The sequence below is a fragment of the Oenanthe melanoleuca genome, chromosome 3 (genome assembly GCF_029582105.1).
Source record: "Oenanthe melanoleuca isolate GR-GAL-2019-014 chromosome 3, OMel1.0, whole genome shotgun sequence".
NCBI lineage: Eukaryota > Metazoa > Chordata > Aves > Passeriformes > Muscicapidae > Oenanthe > Oenanthe melanoleuca.
This window is the reverse complement of record NC_079336.1, coordinates 42,517,185-42,539,220: the sequence shown is the minus strand read 5'-3', so window position 1 is coordinate 42,539,220 and position 22,036 is coordinate 42,517,185. Positions and strand designations below refer to the sequence as shown.

General features: G+C 39.8%; 1 protein-coding gene across 1 annotated transcript in view; it reads left to right on the top strand.

Annotated features, from left to right (window-relative positions):
- The first annotated feature begins 630 nt into the window (after positions 1 to 630).
- The window catches only part of SEC63 (SEC63 homolog, protein translocation regulator), a 58,138-nt gene continuing 36,732 nt past the window's right edge, over positions 631 to 22,036 (top strand). Inside the window, exons 1-3 of the mRNA XM_056486584.1 lie at positions 631 to 2,639; positions 19,569 to 19,668; positions 20,458 to 20,572. Coding sequence (XP_056342559.1) covers positions 2,516 to 2,639; positions 19,569 to 19,668; positions 20,458 to 20,572 — 339 coding nt within the window. The 5' untranslated portion in view covers positions 631 to 2,515. The remainder of the gene's footprint in view (positions 2,640 to 19,568; positions 19,669 to 20,457; positions 20,573 to 22,036) is intronic.

The following is a 22,036-nucleotide window of genomic DNA, read 5'->3' as shown; positions in this document are numbered from 1 at the left end:
AATGGCATTAAGAAACTATCTGATGCTCTGCAACAGGAGCAGTGCATGCTTTCCTCCTGATCTGGCTCCTGTGATCTGCTGATTGCATTGACCAGAGATTTTCTACAGGGCACTCATTCATGCTCTTTCCTGTGTGGATTTTATAGTGCCTTGTAAGATCTTGGCTCACCCACTGCTCGTCCTTCAAGCTGGTGCCCTCATAAGCCTTCCTCATCCAACAGACTCCTTTCACAAAACCTGCAGGAACACAATTGTCTGTGAAAGCTCTGTCCCTTTATCCGCTTGAAGCAGCAAACTCAGCAAATGAACACAGCTGGAGGAACAGCATTTCCTCTGCTTACAAAACTGGTCTGATTACATGTGTAGGTTTTTACCTGTCATGTCTTCTTTACTGTGCACAGTAGCTTTTCACCATCTCGCTGTAGAGCATTAAGGACTAGAAACCCAGAGGGAGCTGAGTTTTAATGCATTCAAGGATCTCCCAAAACATTTACTGCAAGAGTTGCCATCGCTGCAGGGAGTGTACAATACTCAGGGTATATAGCAAAAGACACAGAAGGAAATATCTTAAACTTTGCCTATGAACCCTAAAAGAAAATAACCAGAAGCAATTGCAGAGCATATCAATGATAAAATAGAATCTTTTATTAGAACAAATTAATTAACACAAAATCCTTTCTAAGAAAAACTAAAGCTTTAATCCATTCACAGATTACCATATTATGGCACCAGGACATGTGGTGCTATTCATTGGTTGTGACATTGTGTAGCCTTTCTCTCCACTTCCCACATCTGTCTTTGCTAATGTTGGGACAGAACCTTTCTAAGGTATGCCTAATGCTTGTCTTGCATGGGATGCCATCAACATTTCTGTGTCACAGTTTCCCATAGCCTGAACTTATAAGAACTGAAGATTTTTGCAGAATCACAGTTATGAGTGGCTGTACACTGGACCATGAATCTGTAGAGATGGGCATATTCCCACAAATGGGCATGATCAGCAATCTTGTCTACCTCAAAGAGATAACTTGCCATTTATGGCATGAATAGGATCATCACAGTACCTGCCTTTTGATTTTCACAAACCCCTTGCAGAATATCATCACCCCTGCAACTAAATTCAGAATTAGACATATTTTAAATGTTTGCTCTCATGTGTTTGCTGAGGGTCCACCCTCTAAATTCTGAGAACTCTATTGTGTCTGAAATACTTTCCTGTCCCCAGGCTCTTCTTGATGAGAGCAGAACAAGAAGCAACAGGCAGAAATTGATGCACAGGAAGTGCCACACAAACATGAGTCAGAACGTCTTTAGCACAGCTGACTGAGCACTGGATCAGGTAGCCCAGAGAGGTCGTGGTCTCCCTCATGGGAGATACTCAGCAACCACATGGATGCAATCCTGTCCTGCTGAATGGATTCAGAAGGACCTTGACGGGCTGGAGATTTAGGCGGAGAGAAACCTAATGAGGTTCAACAGGGACAAGTGTAGGATACTGCACCTGGGGAGCAATAACCTCAAATGTCAGTACAGGCTGGGGCTGATGTGCTAGGGAACAGCTCCACGGAGAAGGACCTGGGACTCCTGGTGGATGACAAGCTGACCACGAGCTGGCAGCAGCCTTGAGGCCAAGAGGGCCAGTGGTACCTGGGGTGCATTGGGAAGTGTGGTCAGCAGGCCAAGGGAGGTGATCCTGCCTCTCTGCTCATCCCTAGGGAGGCCACATCTCCAATGCTGTGTCCAGTTTTGGGTTTCTCAGTACCTGAGAGACAAAGAGCTACTGAAGAGGGTCCAGCAGGGATGACGAGGGGTCTGGAGCATCTCTGTTACGAGGAGAGACTGAGGGAGCTGGGCCTGATTAGTCTGGAGAAGAGAAGACAGAGTGGATCTCATCCATGCATACACATTTCCCAGCGGCATTTGCCAAGAGGATGGTGCGAGACTCTTTTCCGTGGTGCCCTGTGACAGAGTGAGGGCAGCTGCAAACTAAAATACGACGAGTTCCACCTCAACATGAGGAAGAACTTCACGTGGAGGGTCGCAGAGCACTGGAACAGGCTCTGGCCGTGAGTTCTCCCTCTCCGGAGACATTCCAAACCCGCTCGGGCGGGTTCCTGTGTGAGCCGCTCCTTGGCAGGGGGTTTGGACGAGATCCAGAGATCTCCTCCAGCCTTAAGGAACCTGTGGTTCTGCGGCGCGTGCTCTGAGACAACGCCGCTTCGGCAGGGCAATGGGACCGGCAGCCAGAGCGCCCCACACCGGCCCGGCGCATCCCGGCGGATCCCGATCCCGGGACTTAGCGACTCCTGGGGGCGGGGCTTGGGCCGAGCCAATGGGCGGCCGGGCGGGCCCGTGACGCCGCGCGGGCTATGGTGGCTGAGTAGTGACACGTCTCCTTGCGCGGCCTGCGAAGGGGCGGGCGGGCCAGCGAGCCTGCGATCTCGCGGGATCCCGGGCGGCGACACCGGGGAGCCGCCGGCGGCAGCGGCGGCGGGGACGGGCGGCCGGCTCGGCCATGGCGGGGCAGCAGTTCCAGTACGACGACAGCGGCAACACGTTCTTCTACTTCCTCACCAGCTTCGTGGGGCTCATCGTCATCCCCGCCACCTACTACCTGTGGCCGCGGGACCAGCACGCCGGTGAGCGGCCCAGCCCCGGGCACGGCCGGCACAGCGGGGCCGGGCCGGGCCCGCCGCGGAGCCGCCGCGCTCGGGGCGCCCGTCCGGCCCTGCCCGCGCCCCGGGCCGCCCGCAGGGGCGGCGGCCCCGCGCTGCGCCGGCCGCGCTGCCGGCGGCCATTTAGCGGGACCGGGCCGAGGAGGGTCCCGGGGCCGCCGCCCCCGAGCGCGCCCGGCTCCGCGCCCGGCTCCTGCAGAGTCATCGCCGCGCCGGCTGCGCCGCTTTGTTTGGGGCTCGGCTCTTCCCGTGTCTTCCCGGAGTGTTTCAGGGTGGATGACCTAAATTTTGATCGTGGGGAAAGAACGAGCTATTGAGTTGGGGGTAAAGAGGAAAAGTTAGCGGGTTCAGCTTTTATGTGCCATAAGGTCACGGCGAGTGCGAAAATACGGAATTATTTTTTTCCCCTTGCGAGTCACAGTTAAGTGTTCGAAGGGCTACATTTCTGTTTCAGCCTTTCGGGGTGATGCTTAGTATCCCTGAACAGTGTTATAAAGTTTCTTTGATTAGTTCAGAATCTCATTTCCAAAGTAATTTTCCACTTTGTCTTTCCTGCATCCCTCTATTTTTGGAAGGAGAAGGCGTTTTGGTATACAGGCTGCACAGGAACACATTTTTAACAGCAGTTCTGACATTAAAAAGGCTGTAAAAATTGTATTTAATGGCTGGGTGGTAAGTGCTGAGTAGAACAGGGATGCTTGATACTGGTTCCCATTGCAGAAACCTACTGACCTCTTAAGAACACTTGTGCTTTGCAATCTAAGAAGAACCCCTTTTGTTCCTTGGATTTTTGGACTTTTGACATTCAATGTCTGGTGGTTACTTTGTGGCTTGTTACTTCGTGGCTTTGATGCCATTTTGAAGGCTTGCCAGGTTCTGCTTAACTTAGTTTTATATGTAAAAGAAATACCTAGCAATGAAATCCTAATTCTGTACCTTCTAGTAAGGAGTAGGATAGAACAAATGTTGTGTTAGTGCTAAATCACAGCCGTTCACGGTCTTGGCTGCTGCCAGACGTGCCTGTGGCTCATGGCAGAGCCCTGGCTGGAGAACCTCTTCGGATGATTGGTTTCTGCCCTCCAGGTACTTAGTACCTGTAAGCTGAGGACTTAGTTCTCTCTGCTGAAAGGAAAGGTTTCTCTGCCTCCTCTTTCTGCCTCCTGACTGTTGCAAGAGGGAGGCGTTACTGTTGTTGAAGATGACTTGTAATCTTTGGGTTGTTCTTGAGGAGCGGAGGATCAGAGAGAGAATATTACTTCTGTAACCTTTTTCCAAACCTCAGGATCTTTGTTTTATTTTTGTTCTGGTGAAGGGTGGGAGGTAGTGGGGGAGAAAATCGCTTTTTCTCTTGAATAATGCTTTACTTCCTTTGTAGTGCTTAGAAGCTGCTTCTTGGGAAAATGATTGTGACTTGCCTGAGATGCTGTGCAGAATGGTATGGCCAGCAGGGACACTCTGTGATGTTAACATCAGTTTCTGGGGGCTGACAGAAGCAGGAAAAGCAGTAGAAATGCTGGCAAGCTTGAAAGCACTTTACTAGCCTTACATAGTTGATCCTCAGCTATCCTTATAGAGTGGCAGAAAATGAAAACCTGACTTTGGAATATGGCAGTATGGATTTCAGTCAGGTTCCAAAGAGGCTTGCCATTAAATATATTGCTAATTTCTTTCAGTCTAGCCAGTGCTGTCCAGGATATGGAGGGCCTGCTGCATATTATTCTGCATTCAGTGCTTGATTCTTACAAAGCTGTGTCAAACCATACTTTCCAAAGCAAAAGGTAGATTTTGTTATGCTGGTGGTGCAAAGGAATGAGTCAACTAAGTGAAAATCACCAGTGGAAATGAAAGGAGGTGAAAGATTGATTTCTGCCTCTGAATTGTCTTAATGGATTATAAAATGTGAATGTAGTCCAGTTTCTAGCATATGCATTAATGGCATGCCTTCAGTCTCTTGATTGAGTTCTTTTCTGCAGGCTCTGTGTAAACAAAGAGTTGAGGTGTCATGCAGATCATTATTTGGGACTAATGTTGATTACTAAGTAAGTTCATGTGAAATAAATCTGCTAAGTCTTAGAACATTGTGATGTTCAAGTTGTTTAAGTGTATGGCTCTTAGGCAAGTAATTTCTAGCAAAATGATCTCAGTATTTTTCTCACAGCTTTTTGTATGTATTCAACCATACCTGTTCCAGCATTTGAACAAGATTTCTGGAATAAATTAAAACCTTGTGATGATGAAAAATGCTAATTGTTTAGCCACTGCTTCTTGTTTTCAGAGTAATTCACTAGTTTAAAAAAAACAGCAAAACCACATCTTTCAGAAACTAAGAGAAGGACTGTGTCTTCAGAAGAGAAATCTCCCAACACTAATAACTCCTGCTTCCTCTGATGAGCAGAAATATCTAGATGTTGTTATGAGATGTTATTTTGATGATAGTTTAGAGTGGAGTTTCCAGTACTGAGACACAGTACTGAGCCAAAGAGAATAAGCTCTACCAAGACCTCTGCCCTCTGTGTGTAGGACCAAGTAACACTTTTGTTCTGGAATTGTGTTTTGCCCTACCTGTGGCTTTGTCACCCATAATGAAATTGGCAAGGTGCAGTTGTACTGGCGAGTTCTTTCAGCTGCAGGAGTGAAGACAAAATCCGGGGCAGCTTTTGAAGCGAATCAGATGCTTGTCCTTCTCACTTCAAGACCCCTTTGCAATGCAAACCAGAGCATCCAAAAGACACAGAGCAGACTCCTTTTATGGTAAAAACGATTTGAAGAGGAGCTTCAGCCACATTATGTTGCAAGAGCAGACTAGAGCTAGTGTGATGCAAGGCTGAAATGCTCATTGCAGGAAGGTCACGCCGTTGGTGCCTGCTGCTTCCATCTACAAATGGGCTGCCATGGATTGCTGAATATGTGATACAGTACAGAGTGCCAGCAGAGGGAGGAGTACAGCAAAAATCTGGGAATTGCTGATGGCCTGTAATATTTTAGGATTTGTTCAGTGCTGTAGTTTTGTATTAAGTGCATAGAATAAATAAAACCCCCAAAACTTGGTGTTTGTTCCTGCCATAGTGATGATTGGAAAGTAAGACTGGATCTATATTACTTTACTACTTCGAGGAAACTCAAAATGTGTTACCTAATGTCAGATTTATAGTAGAATAGATTTTGGCAAGCCTTTAACATTTTGCTTTTAGTTCTTCTTATAATAGACTTTTGGAAAGCCTTTTCAATACTACTGTCTGGAAGAACAGCATGATGTAACTTATGTCTCTAAAGTCCTGAGAAAAATTTGAGCTGCTTTTTTTCCCAGGCATTCTGAAATGTTGCTGCAGCCGACAGTAGGGGTTGATGCTAATATTTGGGAGGGTTTTGCTGTGATGTGCTGGACACCCTGTGAATGATCCCATAATTTCATTACCTCAGCTTTAATAAACCAAACAAGGAGGTAATTGACTTTGTAAACCGGATTTGTCCAAATGACTTCACCTCCTTGGTGTTCACTCCAGAGCTAATAAGGCCTTTATAAGAGATTAATTGTTCAGCTTTGTGTCTTGGACTGGAGTTTCATAATTGCATCAAGGTAACAGTGCTCTAGCAGAGTTAAGTCTTGTATTTCTCCCCATCCCTTGTGCCAAATAGAGCACCAGTGTATGGGAGTGGAAGAAAGTTATTTTAGCTAAAATTAATTTTTGCACATACCCCGCCCCCCCCCTTTTTTTTTTTTTTTTTTTTTTTTTTGCTTTGGTCTTACTTATAATTTGTACTTGTTTCTGTGTAAGACTTTGGGTGCCTGGGTTGGTACAGGATGTGACTGATGGAAAGAAGAGGGATTCTTTCAGTGTTGGTGATGGCTTCAGGTGATGGTAAAGATGGCTTCAGGCTATATTGTTTATCCGTGACTTGTCTCCTTAAAACATATATGTGTGTATATATGTTTTATTACTAAAAAAAGTCATACTTTTTCTGGGTTACCTGTGTTTTGGGAAAATACTGGTATAAATTTAGCCTAATAACTGTGAGCAAAACCATTGCAAGGACTGCTCTTGGAACAAAAAATGTGGTTGCTGAGAGGTTATTCTGGTGCAGAATTATTCTTAACTAAAAGGTATTTTCTGCAATGGGAGTTTTCAAGTTGTTTTTCAAAAAGTAAATTGTGAGAGTTGAAGAAAAAGATTTTTTTTTTTTTTCCTCAGCAGTTAGATGTGGAGGAGTGTCCATCAAAGTATCTTCCTGTTGTTGGACTTGCTTTGAAGTTTTGGTGTAAGCTTGTGTAGATTAAACACCAGTATCTAGAAAGGAAATAGAGAGCAAGGGGTGAATTAATTTAGTTGGGTGATATGGCAGTTGTTGCACAATGCTGATGTGTTTGCTGAACTTTGTGTACTTTTTGACTTATACCTGTGCTGCTGGATTGAGACACATAATTATAAAGCTGTGCTGAAACAGGTGGTCATAGATTGTGATATGCTTTGTAGTTAAGTATGCATCTGGAAGCTTGCCGTTTCATCTTTTTTAGCTTATTTAGGTCTACATTAAATAAATTATCCTGTTTTACAGCATTGGGTATTCATAATTTGATACAAAGCTGATGGAAAGAAGCATCTATTATGTTTTTTACAGTAACTTGAACAAAACAAGATGTTGACAACATTTCAAAACCCCCAAAGAATAACAGCTGTGGATGCAAGGATAATGCTAATACAAGTTCGCAGTCTCTTCTTTGAGAGAAAAGAGGCTGTAGGAGCTATTCTGTTTGGAATATAGATTTTTCTTCTTGAAGTTTAGGAACATAAAAACCTACTGTAGGGAAGCGATAAAAACAGATGGATGGTTGCATTTTTGTATCTAGAAAAAAGTATCGATATGAAATGGATAAAAATATTTAGTTTACAAAGCTATTTAGTTTACTTTTATTATACTAGAAATCCATACGAAGTCTATGGTGTTTCATTTTTAAAAAAAATTGTTTGGCTTTTGCTTTTTTGTGTGTTGTTGTTGTTGCTGTTCCCCAGCCCAGCTGTGTGTTGTCCTGTTGCTCACTACTAACACTTTACCTTTGCACTCTCCCCTCTCAGATGTTTCTGTGTGAGATAGCTAAAGTTTTCTTGAAGAACACCGGGCTAATACAAAGAAAAACTTCTAAAAATCTGGTTCAAGAAGGCAATTTCCAGCTAATCATTGAAGATACCATGCCTGTAGGAAGTAGCATAGGCAGTTAGAGAACTGTAGTACTATTCCAGCCTTTTTTGTATTGAGGCTGGGCAAAGTATAGAAATATTTAAAAATCACAGCTTAGTTGGTGACTGTTAAAAGGAAGAATATAATACCATGTTGATACCTAATATTATTTTGGGTTTTTTTTCCGTATTGCTATTTTGAAGCAGTAGAGCTTTTTGTGTACTTCTGTAGATAGTAGTTGGCACTCAAATTCGTAACCTTGATCAGAAGTCCTGAGAAATTTGTTCTGTAAGTGTTTACTGTCTTAGGAACCATGCTTCTCAGTATGTCTGCCCACTGTACTGGATATCTCTGTGTAGTAGTGTCGATAATGAAGGTTTCCCTGTAATTTTTTTGTGTATTTTTCATCTGTGTGTGTTGAGGCTGACCTCAGAGATGCTCATATTAATCCCCTGCCTTAAGGTGCAGGTAGGGGAACTGAGGCTATGAAGTTTATTTGGCTGAGGGCAAACAGTGAGTATGCAACTTGGATGTGACTCAAGCCAGCACAGAAAATGCAGGCAGCGCTTCTTCAGTTTTATCTGTAATGGAGTAATGAGCACTTGTACCTCACAGCAACTGGGGGAGAGGAAGCAGCATTGCATCTGCTCCCACTTTGGGAAAAATCCTTCTGTGATGCTTCTAATCCTCTGGTGTGAGATAAGATTGGTTGGAGTGGGTTAACTGTGACGTCTGTCCTTGGCCACAGCTCACTGAAATCTCGTTAACCTTACTCCAAAGTATTTCACAGCATTTTGTTATTTGGTAATGCAGGATAAAGTACAGGATGCTGGTAAAGGACAGATAAAAGGACAGGATAAAACCGCAGGATGCCATGCTCATTGCTAATGTGGTGGATAAGCATGGGTGTGAAAACTTGATATCTGTGAATATAAGCATTTTGTGCCCATATGTTTGTGCTTATCCTTTCCTGTTAATATAACCTTTCATCACTGTGTCAGGAAGTGGGAGGAGAGTCAGTGAAACTCAGTTATGCGTTTAAGGACTGTTATTACATACAAATTGAGGTTTTTGATAGATTGAGTGTATCATGGTTGACTTAACCATTTCAAGTTCAGAAAAACAGTTTATTAGGTGACTGATTAAAGGCAGACTATAATGTAATGGTGATACTTTGTTTTGTTAAGTTTTTTCAGTATATTGCTGTTTTGAAGCAATAGGAGTTTTTTTAGAAACATTTGAGGAAGGGGCAAACATCATGAGATGCCAACTAGCAATGCCTTTTCCTGGAATTTAAAAAAAGGTATTGTAATCTTACTATAACCACTATAGCTTCCTAGCAGTAAAATAAAATTAATAGTCCTCTATTAGAGATTAGTTGAGTAGCTTCAAGACTGTCCAGAATACAAAATGCTGAAAAGCTTTTTTGTGGCAAGTTAAAGATCAAGCCATTACAAGAACTTTATCTTTCATTGCGTGTACATAAAAATAAAGTAATTTCTATTTTTAAAAAATTCATCCTATATGATGAAAACTTATGAAAACAGTGTCCTGAAGATTTTATTGCACAAATAATAGTTGTTCATTTAGTAGTTACTGCAAAGTTATCTTGACTCTCATAGAGATGACACCAAAATATCAGGAGATACAGGCTATGTATTAGAGAATTAGATTCAGTTATGGTTTAATGGATAGCTAAACTGTTCCTGGAGAAGGAGCAGGAATTTTGAGAGAGAAGCAAGGTAAATGATAAGGAATGGAATCAATAGTGATTCCATAGTTTGGGGTTTTTTTGGTTTGTTGGTTATGATTTTTTTTTTTTTTTTTTAATTTGTATTACAAATTCATGCCTGTGAAGAAGCGTTCAGATCTGCAGCAATTTGAACAAGTTTTGACTGGGGCTGATGCTCCATCCTTGCCCCTTGTGGTGCTGCTTTCTCCCTTTGTGGGGTTTATAGGCCTTTCCCTCAGTTACTACCTAGGACCTGACACATATCTCCATTTCATGGTAAGGAGGATTGTGCTGGCTAGAAATATCAAGAGCAGGGTACAGGTACAAGAGCACAAAACAGTTACCTAATTTCTTTCCTGAGCAAAAAGATTAGTGTCTGCACCAGTTTTTAAATAAGTATACAATTAAGAAGATTTCAGAGATGTTTTCACATTTTCACCTAGTATTTCTCTTTTACAGGTAATTACTTACAGGCGTTTTAAATTCAGAAGATTCCTATTGTGGTTGGCTGGATGAACTGTTTGAAACTAGGATATTTGTAGGTGTTGTGGCATCTACAAAGGCTTGCCTTTCAAATCCTTTTTCCTTTAGAAACAAAAGAATGGACATACTGGGTCAGATCAGGTGGGGTTTTTTATGTAGTATTATAGAAGTGAATGCCTTAAGGAAGGAATAACAGGACAAGCATAAATGGTGCTTCCTTTGCATATTCTCTGTGTTTCCAGTGGTTTTGAGTTCAGTAACTTCTGGTATAGCACCTGTACCATCCTATGTGAGGGAGGCCACCATATCTACTGCCCACACTACAAATAATTGCCTTTGTTTTGCAGTTACTTCTGATGTTGCTTAACAATCCTTATCTGCTCTCCTGGAAGAGGCAGTAAACATTCAGTCCTGGCTATCACTTAGGTTTTTTAGAGTCTTCCATTACCTATCCTTGCACTTTCTCAGCTGGAAGATTTGTAGCTTATATGTGGACATAAATCTCCTTATAGGTTTGATGGCCCTTGTTCACCTTAATTGAGTATTTTCTGGTTGCTCTTCTTTAAGAGGTGGGGACTAGGATTGTGCATCATACTTAAGGTATGTACAACCTCGAGGTTGGACATACCTCCAGTTTATGTGATAGAGTAATAATCCCTTCTTTTTCTCATAGAAAAGCTCTATACACATGCTCTGATTTTTATTAGTAATAAGCATTCAGCTGAGGTTTACATAGAAAAGTTTCTCACACCACCAAGATTGTGTTTCTGAGAAGTAATGGTCAGCTCAGGTTGAGCTCATCCTTGTATACATAGAATTAGGACAACCCCCACTGCACTTTACATTTTGATACTCTCAATTTCATGTGCCACTCAGAAGTGCACTTGCTTGATCTTTACAATTCTTCAGGATGTCCTTGTCCTTGTTACCCAGAATAAGTTAATATCATCCAGAAGCTTTATTTTACTGCTCACCCTTTTAGTCAGGTTACTTATTAATGAAATGTGTTGTAGTTCCAACACAGATTCCTGAAGAGCTCCTGGCGATTTCCTTCTGCTGGGAGAATTGGCAATTCACTCTGTCTTCTAGTCACATATTTATTTTTGCAGTAGTTAGATGGTTGTCCTGAAAGACTTGTGAGAAAAACATTCTAAAAGTCTTCTGGAAACCACAGACTGTATCAGCAGGATCTGTTCCATATTTTTGCTTCATTGAGAGAACTTTACTAAACACTCTGCTGATGATAGATGGTTGTATGGTATTTATCCTTGTGTCCAGTAGTTCTATCCTTTATGAGAGTTTCTTCAGGGAGTGCATGAGAACAATACTGACTACAAGCATTTTTAATGATTGGTGATATGCTAAGTGACTTTTGTTTGCATTTGTTTTGGATTGAATGTGTTCTGGTTTCCTCCCCACACCAAACTGATAAAGTTAAGCTAATAGTTAAGAGTGTCTAATCTTGAAGCCCAACATTGTTGTTGGCTTCATCTGAAATTGTTGACCTTGACTTGTGTGGGTGTTGTTCCATAGTAAAATGTCCAGTTTTCTGATTCTTCTCAGATTCTAGGAAGGTTTTGCAATGCGTCTTTAGATCCAGCCCTACTATAAATTTGATAATTTAGATGATGGAGCTTAAAGGTTATTATAGTTAGCTCCACTGACAGTTTTGTCAGTGCAAATGGGACAGTACACTAATAGGAAGTACAAGGTTTGGAAGTGGCTTGATTAGCAGTAGTGAAATGTGGGACTGTGCCCAGCTGACTGTAAACAGAAAGCTTGAGTAAGTGAACTCTGGAAAGAAGTTGACTTTCAAGATACAAAATCATCTTACGTTGCTGTTTTTTGAAGCTGTTAGTAACAAATGCTATCTTTTGGTCAGCAAATATGTATGGAATTGTGGGAATGGAAAGTTGTGTTACTTTTTGTTCCTTTTAAGCTTTATCTAGTTGCTGCAAAGCATGCTCTGGAAAAAAGTAGGCTTACTGTTAAGTCTTTCACAGATCTCTTTGTAGTTAATGAACTGCTTGGGGTTTTAATACTTAACATGTTACTCAAAACACATGATTTTTTTTGGCTTATTTCTATGAATATTTACTAGAAAGAAAAATCTATTTGAAAGCAACTGGGGGAGATAATTCAGCTATAAATGTTTTAGTTAAGAGGCTAACCTGGACATGACCTCTTTATAGATAAATAATGAGAGTAATGAGGGCAATTCTTGTAATGATAGGCGTTAAAGCTAGAAAGCATCTATCAGATGGTTTAATTCTTTGCTGCTATGGTCCATTCAAAGTCCTGAAACATGCTTTACATTTTTAATTTTTTTTCTTAAAGTAATCCTGTTGGGAACACTAGTGCTTCTTTGAAGGCTTTTGCATTTAAGCAATAGTGTTTTAGAACACTTTAAAATAAATTTAATTTGCTTCATGCCTCTTAATTTAGGGTCTTACAGTAGAAGTCAATCCTATTATAATAAAGTAGAAATTGGTCAGTACTTCAGAGGAGTTACTGACTTTGAGTTTGCTGCGAGTTTCAGTCCTGTGTCTTAGTTGCTGGCAAGGATGGGTTACTGCTTTTACAACATAGTTATGAGTGTTTTGTCTATTTTGAAAGTAAGTGTGTGGGGTTTTTTCCTAATCCTGTGACTTTTTAAATTATTCTCAGATAACATATTCTATCAATGTGGAGTCTTATTCTGTAATAATTATCAAGGAAAATGTCAATAGAGTTAAGCATAGATGGCCTAGTGAAACAGTAGGGTAGCCTTTTCGTAATTCATCTGTTATTAGAGAAATAGGTGCTTAAGGAAGTCAATTTGTTCAGAGAGCCTCAGTTCAAGACCTCAATAAACAAGTTGTTCATACAATTATTTAATTTCCATTACTGTTGAAGTAGAAAAATGAATTCAGATTTTGCATATGTATATGTGTATATATATATATATACATATACACACACATATAACTGTTGAATGTAAATAGGAGCCTACTTAAGCGCACAGTTTAGAGGATTAAAACTGTAGAACCCTGAATAAAATCCAGGAAACCTGGAAACTCTCAGGAGTGTTTTGACTGAACCTGTTGTGCTCAGTTTTAAGAGAACAGATGTAATGCTTAGAGCCATGTTATCCTTGGGCTGTAATCTTTACTTGAGACTTGCATGCTGTGTGTATTACTTGCACCTCTTGATGCTTTCCACAGGTACAAAGTTTCCATTCAGGTTTGGAGAGAGGGTGACACACTATAAATGAGTTTTGTGAAAGTCTGGTTTTAAAGTGATCTTGGCATTTCCTAGGGCTGCAGAACTGTGTTGCTCTGTGCTCCTTGCTGAAAGAAGTAATTTTGTTTCAAAACCGTTCTGCTTTGGATGAATTGTCTGCAACTGGTGAGCAGAATATTTCATGTGCACCTCCTATTTGTTTTTCTGACAGAGTCCACTGGAGCTGTGTTTTAGACTATGTGACTTTGCTTTTCCTAGGAGCCTGAAGGTGGAAAGAACACAGGAGGCTAGGACATATTCCTGTTCTTTCCTGCAGTTTGAGGTAGAATAATGGAAAACTGGTGGCTTCCATGTATTCTGGATATTAGCTTTTTGCTTGCTTTTGGCTGTCATAAAAATTGACTGATACTTTAAAACTTTTATGTGCTTTATATATAAATACAGATGCCAATAGTCTTATCTGTGGTATTTATTTATTTGTTTTTTCCCTAAAACTGACCTTTGTTTGTTGCAGCTGAAACAAGATTCTGGAGATTAAAACTTCTCACTATAATTGCAGCCGTATCTCTTTCCATTCTCTTTCTTCTAGAATTGCCTCTCTCTAATAACAATAAATGTTTAATCTTCTCTTTTTTTTTCTCAGAGGGATGAAAAAGAATCTCCCCTTAGGGCTTTTTTTTTGTTTCTTCAAAGCACTTTTTGGAACCTCCAGAACCAAAACAAAAAGATTAGGTCTAGGTGGGGATCATTTGTCAAGCATTCCTGAGGATTTGGTGCATCCTCCTGTTTCTTTGGAAATGAGTATGTAATATGGGTGAACATCAAAACCAAACTTCAACCAGGCGGGGCTGAGTTGCAAACACAGGTTGAATGTAATCTCTGGAAATGGGAAATCCAGCCAGTAATTAGCTTCTTTCTGTGTCTGTGTATCCTGTGTCCTCACCCTTTGTGTGATTGGTAAATCAGAACAGAGGTTGAGACAGATACGAGTAATTTTTGCCCCATGAGGGTGGTCAAACTGTAGAATAGATTGTTCAGAGGCACAGTGAGCTCTGTCTTTGAAACTATTCCAAAGGTCCACGGCCAGACCTTGAGCAGCTGCTTTTTTGACTCTCCTCTTAGCCGCAGGGTTGGATTAGGTGATCTCCTGGGGTCTTTTCCACCCTTTCCAGCCTGTTGGGTTGTTCTGTTTTACCCAAGAACTGTGTGGTCCGTGTTACTCACCCAGAAAAGACCAATGCCTCTGGCTTAAAGAACTGGATATTCAAGAGGTTTGCATGAGTTCTGATCAAGAGAAGTTGTCTGTTTACTTTACTTAAACATTCTCTGCTCATACTTGTCTTGATGCCTGGAATACAAAGAAATGACTGCAACAGTCAACAAGGGAAGATCAACCTATGTCATCTACCTAAACTTCTGTGAGGCCTCTGACAAGGTCGTGAAAGAGATGGCACTCAGATTTTCTTCTGTGTCAGTACTAGTTATATTTCTTGAACTTGAAAGGTATATTAAGATGTAGTTTTGGCTGGATATTCACATACATTGTTTAAGTTACTGCAATATGCATTTGTGAGAACCCTTAGGAGTAAGAATTATATTGGGGAAAAATCTGCTTGTGAATCTCAAGAACTTTGGATGTATCAAGAACAATGTGGAGAGAAATAAAGCAAGCATGGGATGCTTTCCCAGATTTTTTACGGGGATGAAGTGGCAGTCTACATCCTCATGTGAGAGGGTGCTTTAACAGTACCTTGATCCATGTTTAGTGTTAGTGAGATTAACTCAAAAGCCCATGGGTGCATTATGCCTTTGCTCTCTGAGGCTCTTTAATACCTATTCCTAAAACTGCAGGAGAGATTCACTTTTGTGAAGGATTTTGCCCATTGAACAAAAAGTGGCGTTGATTGGAGGAAAAGCATTTCCTCCCACCCCCCACACACTTGTCTCCCTTGTAATCCCATATCAAAGGATGTTGTCTGAAGTGCTCTTACACTGTAATGGGAAGCCATGATCTGGACTGAGAAGAAACAAGAGAACTCTACTTGTCTGCTTTTAAAATTCTGAACCTCTTTCACTGACAGAATATGGATTCCAGAGCTAAGATTCAAAGAAAGTACAATTCATATTTCACTGCAAAGCTTTACCTTGAGGGATATGTAAGATATTCACTCCAGTGTTATCAGGGTCTGCAGGATATTGCAGGGCAGTGTGCCAGTTCTATGGCATGGTAAATTCACTTGTGTAAAAAGGAGGCTCCTTTTGTCAGACAAAGGCAAAGGCAAAGAAAAAAAAATCTGATTTATCCACAACTTGCTCATTAGTAATAAGTTGCTGCTTTTGTTAAGCACTGGAATTATCTGGTATTCTGGCCATTGGAAGCCTATTTATTTTTGTGTTTGTATTTTATTTTTTTTAAATTTTTCTTCTTTTTATAATTTTCTTTAATTTTTTTTTTTTTTTTTTTTTTATTTCTCTCTCCTTTCTTCCCTTATCTTTTTATTTTTTCTTTTTCCTGCAACCATTGTCTTCCTAATATGATAAGTATTTTCTCTGGTGCAATTGCAGGCTCTGTCTGTAAATAAACAGGAAGCCTGTTTTTCCTGGATACAGTAGGAATATACTTTCTTAGTGTGGAATTTTGCCAGCGGATTTCTGCTTGAACTGGGAGTTAATGCTGTCTGTATTACTCCTTCTTTTTCCCAAGTAGGTGCCTGTTCTTGAATTCCACAAATTAACGTGTTAATGACATATGACAGAGGAAGTGCCTCAGGATAGCTTCAAGTAATTTGAGTAGTCTAGACTTCAGCCTTAGTTTGGGTAGAATTTGATTCTTTATGTTCTGAACAGATAACTGTAAACAATCATTCATCCTTTTAGTGCTCTGTTTCCTTTTGGGGTTGTTAGTCAAATGAGACCATTGCCACCCTAAGATCAGAAAGAGATTAATAAGATGCTTTTGCTTTGATATTGTTTGATCAACTGTAATTAAATTTGATCCAGAGTTGTTCAGATCATGTGTAAAAAATGCAATGGCTACTTACATCATGCCTTACTTTGGTGCTTGGCTGAAGAGGTCCCCTTGTGCAGCATAGCACTTCCAGGAATCCATTTGCCAAGTATTCAAAGGGCTTAATTTTTGCTCATACTGCATGGCTCAGGTTGCTTTTTTTCTTTTGATGCCATTGTCAGACTGGTCACAAAACGTGTCTTCTGCAGCTGTTACTGGAAAGCTCTTCCAAACCCTCAATTCAGTGATTATTGTAAACCACATTTAGTGATCAATTTTTATTTGACTTTCTGCCAGCTCTTCAGTTTATCTTGCTCAACTATGTTTCATTTCTCCAAGATAGATACTCCTCTAAAGCATTTTTGGAAGGTTTTTGGCATGGTAAGGTAGAAGGTGCTGGCAGTTCTTGCAGGGAGGATGCAGAATGGAGAAAAGAGAGTGTCATCTGGTCCTTGGAAGGCTGGACAGTTGGCAGGTTTGAGAAGTGGAGCATTGTGGCATAGGACTTTGAAGTCAAGGCACAGCAGCTTGTTAAAACATCAAAATCCTAGCAAAAACACTTAGTGGCTCAGGTGCTGGTCTGGGTCCATGTCGTTGAACTGGTGGACACTTGGTTTCATCTTGCTTCAGCACAAAACAACAGAATTGATTGACAGTATTTGAAATAAATGATTTAGGCTTAAGCACACATGTCTTCTGTGAGTCTTCTGATGCCTGATTTATTCAAGTGTAATCAGTAACATTTTCATAAAAGCATCACAGTATGGCTCATAGCTGTCCAGTGACCATTAAAAACCTTCAGAGCACTTTCTTCTCTGTTTCTGTTGCAAAGCTTTTTTGTCCTCATGACTTTGTAGTCAGTGTAGTCTTTAATGGCATCAAGTTTGGTTGGCTTTTCTTTTTTTAATTCGAATTCTTTGTTTAGTTCTGTCTCTTTAGTTTTGCTTTAAGCTTGTAATTTAATTTTAAGTAGCAATTAGCTTCTGGTTGTAGTGAATCCAGTTTTGAACCAAGAGACATCTCCTAGATTTGTTGTGTTAAAATAAAAAAAAGCAAAGACAAAATGCCAAATTAATTTACATTCTCTACCGGTAGAGAGTGAGTGTTACATTTTCAATGTTTTCATTGTCTGCTGAATTTTTTCCTTCCCAGTGCTTTCTAAAGCCTTACATAAGTAAAACTAAGTGGGGGATTGGTTAACCAAATTTTAGTCATATTCTTTTTTGTTTAGAAAGCTTTGTGCTTTAGGTATGGGGATAATCTTTGCAGGTCAGGAGAGCTGCAAAATACTTGTGTGTTTTATCTGTTGCACAAAGCAGAAGTTTGGATGCTTATTTTGAAGCATGGCAAGAGTGAGATGCAGGGGATTGAATTATCCTTGATTATCTCTCTCTGTCTTTGGGGGTGATGGGACTACTAATATAATCTTCACAGGAATTGCATCAAACTGTTTAATTCATATCCAGTTTTGGGGAATCTATACTCTATAGAATTAGATAGTTCAGAATAAGCTGATACACTTTTTTTTTCTGGTTCCGGTACCTTGTCTGTACAAGCTTTCATAAGTTGTCTGCTTTACTAGTTTGTGGGTGGCTACATGTCATCTGTGCTCCCACTCTATCGCTGCCAAATCCATCAGAGTTTGAAATCCAGTGCTCACATCTAATCTGCCCTAAATGTGAACTCATGTTTGATGTGGAACACAATGGTCATGTTTCTCCAGCCTCAAAGAGTTTAGCGAATTCTATTTGAATTCTGTGTGTTCCATCTGAATTGTGTGCTTGCTTAGAAATTCGAGTAAATCAACTCCATATCCCTCCTTCCAACACCTTCAGAATAACTGAACAGAGGTTGTCACTGTCTGCCACTGTTACTTTTTAGAAATCAGACAGATAAAAATGCCTTAATGTATCATAGCTGCTATTTTAATTAAGACAAGTTCAACTCCAGGCTGGATGGGGCTCTGAGCAACCTGGTCTAGTGGGTGGCATCCCTGCCCATAGCCAGGTGGTTGGAACTAGATGATATTTGAGGTCCCTTCCAACCCAAACCATACTGTGATTCCATGAGGGCATCACCTGGTTAAAAGTGCTAAGTTGAGATTTAAGACTTAGTAGGAAGTGACTGACATGTGCTTTGGATCAAAGTTGTTAATATTATTCCTGTATTTATATAATTTATGATTGGCTTTTAAATTTTGTTCACCAGCAATGTCTAAGTATATTGACACAGGATAAATTTTCTTTTGTCTTGATTCTTTTTCCTTTATTCTGAAAAGGGCCAAGTGATCTTACTCTTTTGCAAGTAAGGTGATTACAGTGACATCCTAACTTCAGAAGTGTTACAGGTCAGACTGCATAGTTTATGGATAGACAAGTTACTTAAACAGGAGTTTAATTATAACATACAGTTTCTGGATGTGGAGAAATTCTTTCCAAGTTATTTGCTTTCCACTGTACTTTTTGTAGTATAAAAGAATTTCTTGACCAAGGCTAAGTTGGTCCTGATAAGCTCTGCAATAAAACTAAAACTCTTAGTTCTGCAATACAATTAAAACTGTCTTAACAGAGCTTCCATTCCTCATCATAGTGAGTTTGACAGTGCAATTTCCTTCCAGCCCCATTCTGTCCTAAAAGGACCATGGGAAGAATTTTTGTTGCCAGTCGTTGCTGTGAAAGCTCCCTTGCTGAAGGCATGTGTTACTGAGCTGCATGGCTTACAAGAATCTGTTATCTTATCTTCCTTCCTTTTTCCCTGCAGCAGAAAAACCTAAATGAAGGCAACTTGAAAAAGAAAATATTACAAAGAGGAGGAAAATGCATCATATTTTGCATTGAGGGAGGAGCTGTTGCTCCTGCTGTACTTTGTATTTGTATAAAAACACAAGTTTGCCTGTAGGTTGCATTCTGTTTGTTTGTTTTTCCTGCATGCGGTAGCTGATACACTGAAATGGGAAACTTTTGGAGTTGAGTGGCAGAAGCAAAGTTTACAGGTGCATGTTAGGCAAAGGCTGGGTTCATGTGTGATGGTTATAAGGTGGCATATAGAAAACAGAATGGATTCCTTTTAGGTAGAGAGAATAATCTGACCAATTTCTTATGTTTATGCATGTACAGTGTCACTTAAATGGATAAAAAGCATTCTTTCATCTGGAATGCTGGACCTTATGTTAGTCCTCCAACTGACTTTGTACTGCCTGCTTGGGGTGAGGTGAGCATGTTTGTTGTCCTGTGTTTTGTCAGCTTGGTTAATCACAATCTCTCTATTTTTATAGAACAAATTCGATTAAAGAATATAAGGAACGTATATGGAAGGTGTTTGTGGTACCGCTTGCGACTGCTGAAACCACAGCAGAACATAATTCCTACAGTGAAGTACGTACGTTTCATTTGCATGACTTTCCATTGAAGCAATTCTTACTTTTTTTTTTTTAATGGAAGTACATTGGTTTGTAATCAAAGCAGGAATTAGTTACTTTTGCATCACTAGAGACATTTGCAATCTGCCATATTTGAATAATTAATAGGTAATCATTATTTTCTGGTAGGGCTTTAAATCAAGATGCATGCTGTTTGTCCTGTATAAAATACCTGAAAAATATGAGCCTCAGCTGTAAAAAAAGTAAACAATGCATTTATTTGTTAAAAAATAAAATAATTCTCCCTCACTGAAATTAATAGTGCTAGTGCAATCTTTTCATTTAAATATTTAGTATGTGAATATATATACTCAAATATAAAAGAATAACAACTTTTTATGTTGGAAGGTGAAAGCTTTATATCCATAATTTCCTTTTCGCTCCCACCCTCAAAATATTTTGCTGTCTGTTATGCATCTGTGTCAGCTTTCTGTGTTTTTTTTTTTTTTCTTTTTAACACATTGTCTAGGATCTGGTTAAAATAATCCTTTAAAAATAGAAAATAATAATGTGTACTTGCTAAGGACAGACAAAGAATGGAAAGAGACTTTGTGGTAGTGGATTGTTCTTGTTAAAAGCTAGGAGAAAAAGTGGTGTTAAATTGAAGTAGTAATGTGTGCTTTAGTGTTTCTTGCTGTTTTAATACCATTTTTTGAAGGGTGATACAAGATGGCTTCTAATGTTATTAGAATAGTGCTAGAGCTAGTAGATTTGTGTATTTAAACAATTATTTTCTACCAAACAGGAAAATAGTCCTTCTTGCTGGCTGGGCATTATTTTTATTCCTTGCATACAAAGTTTCCAAAACAGACAGAGAGTATCAAGAGTACAACCCTTATGAAGTGTTACTTTTGGATCCTGTAAGTAATAACATCTTTCACTAGTCTGTACTTTGTGTGTATTTTGTGTGTAGATGTGTAATCTCAGACTTGCTTTTTCAAACAAAGTAAGTTTAGTGAATCTATCTAGCGTTTTTGTTCTTTTCTGGCATGTGGAAATTGCTGCTGTGTTTTATGAAGTCAGTTGTTATGTGTTTTTTGCCTATATCTGTATCAATTTATAACTTTTCTATCTAGCTCCTTCAAAATTCTTGTAATGTAGTGAGGTGGGTTTTTAAAAATCCTATTCTGATGTTTTCCTCTCTGTGTACAGGAATGCAAAAAAAAAATATCTGCTTTTTATGCCCTGTGTAAATCTTCTCAGTAGGTCCTTTTAGGGATGCTGAAGAAACTGTATAAACAATAATGTGAATTCACTTGATTTACAGTTTCTGTACAGAGCAATATTTGTAAATGAAGGGTTTCACTGAAGGCTGATGCACATTTTGACGTGGGCTAGCTTGAATCTTGATCGTATCTGTGAATGCAAACTACAAATTCTAAACAATGATCCCAGCCAATAGGTTTATTAAATTGGGATTAAAAAAAGATATAGTGCTTATGTAGAAAATAGATGCAGTGCTTTGTTTATACTGAAGGACTGATACAAAATGGATGCAAAAAATTACATATCCCAAGGATAGACTTTCTGGACTTCTTTTAAACTCTTCATCTTAACCACAATACCTCAAGCAGATTTTCTGCTTAAGTTAATTATTTCCTGATCCCAGGATCTTCCTTTGAATAACAGTAGAGTCATCTTTCCAGTTTTGGAGTCTGAGGTATGATTCACTCTGAAGTCTAAAGTACACTGTGGATCCAGCTCAGCACAAGAACATGAATGAGCTTTCAGTGTACCTGTTTTGATTAAATGTGATGTATATTGTTAGTGTGAGAGAGCTGAATATGTATGTGAACATTAGCAAATACATCTCATGCCTTTAAATGGTGTTGACTTGTCAGCAGGGAAAAGCAGCACCTTGTGCTAAGAAAGCCATTTATAACAGGTGAGAAGTCTGTAGCCTATTTCTGGCTAGACAGGTAGAACACCTGCCTGTCATGTCTAGAGCCAAGTTACTGCAATCCCTACTCAGCTTCTCCATGACTCACTGATTGCTGACTTGAGTTCTCTCATTGATGCACAGGAAGGAGCAATACAAGTTTTTACTGTTGAGATATATCTGTTGGACCCATGCATTTTAAATATTCATGTAACTGGCTTAACTTTGATTAAACAAATCAGGCTAGGGATTAGGTCATCAGAGTGTTTTCCTTTCTTATCTTTGGGAAAATTTCTACAAGTAAAAACCATGAGGGGAAAGAAAGTGCATGTAGTGAATTATACCTTTGTGTTTGTTGATGAAAACTTGTACACATGCTCAAGATGTGCAACTTACCCAGGCAAAGAAACCAATTCTGGTCTGCCTCAAGAACTGAGGAATGGAG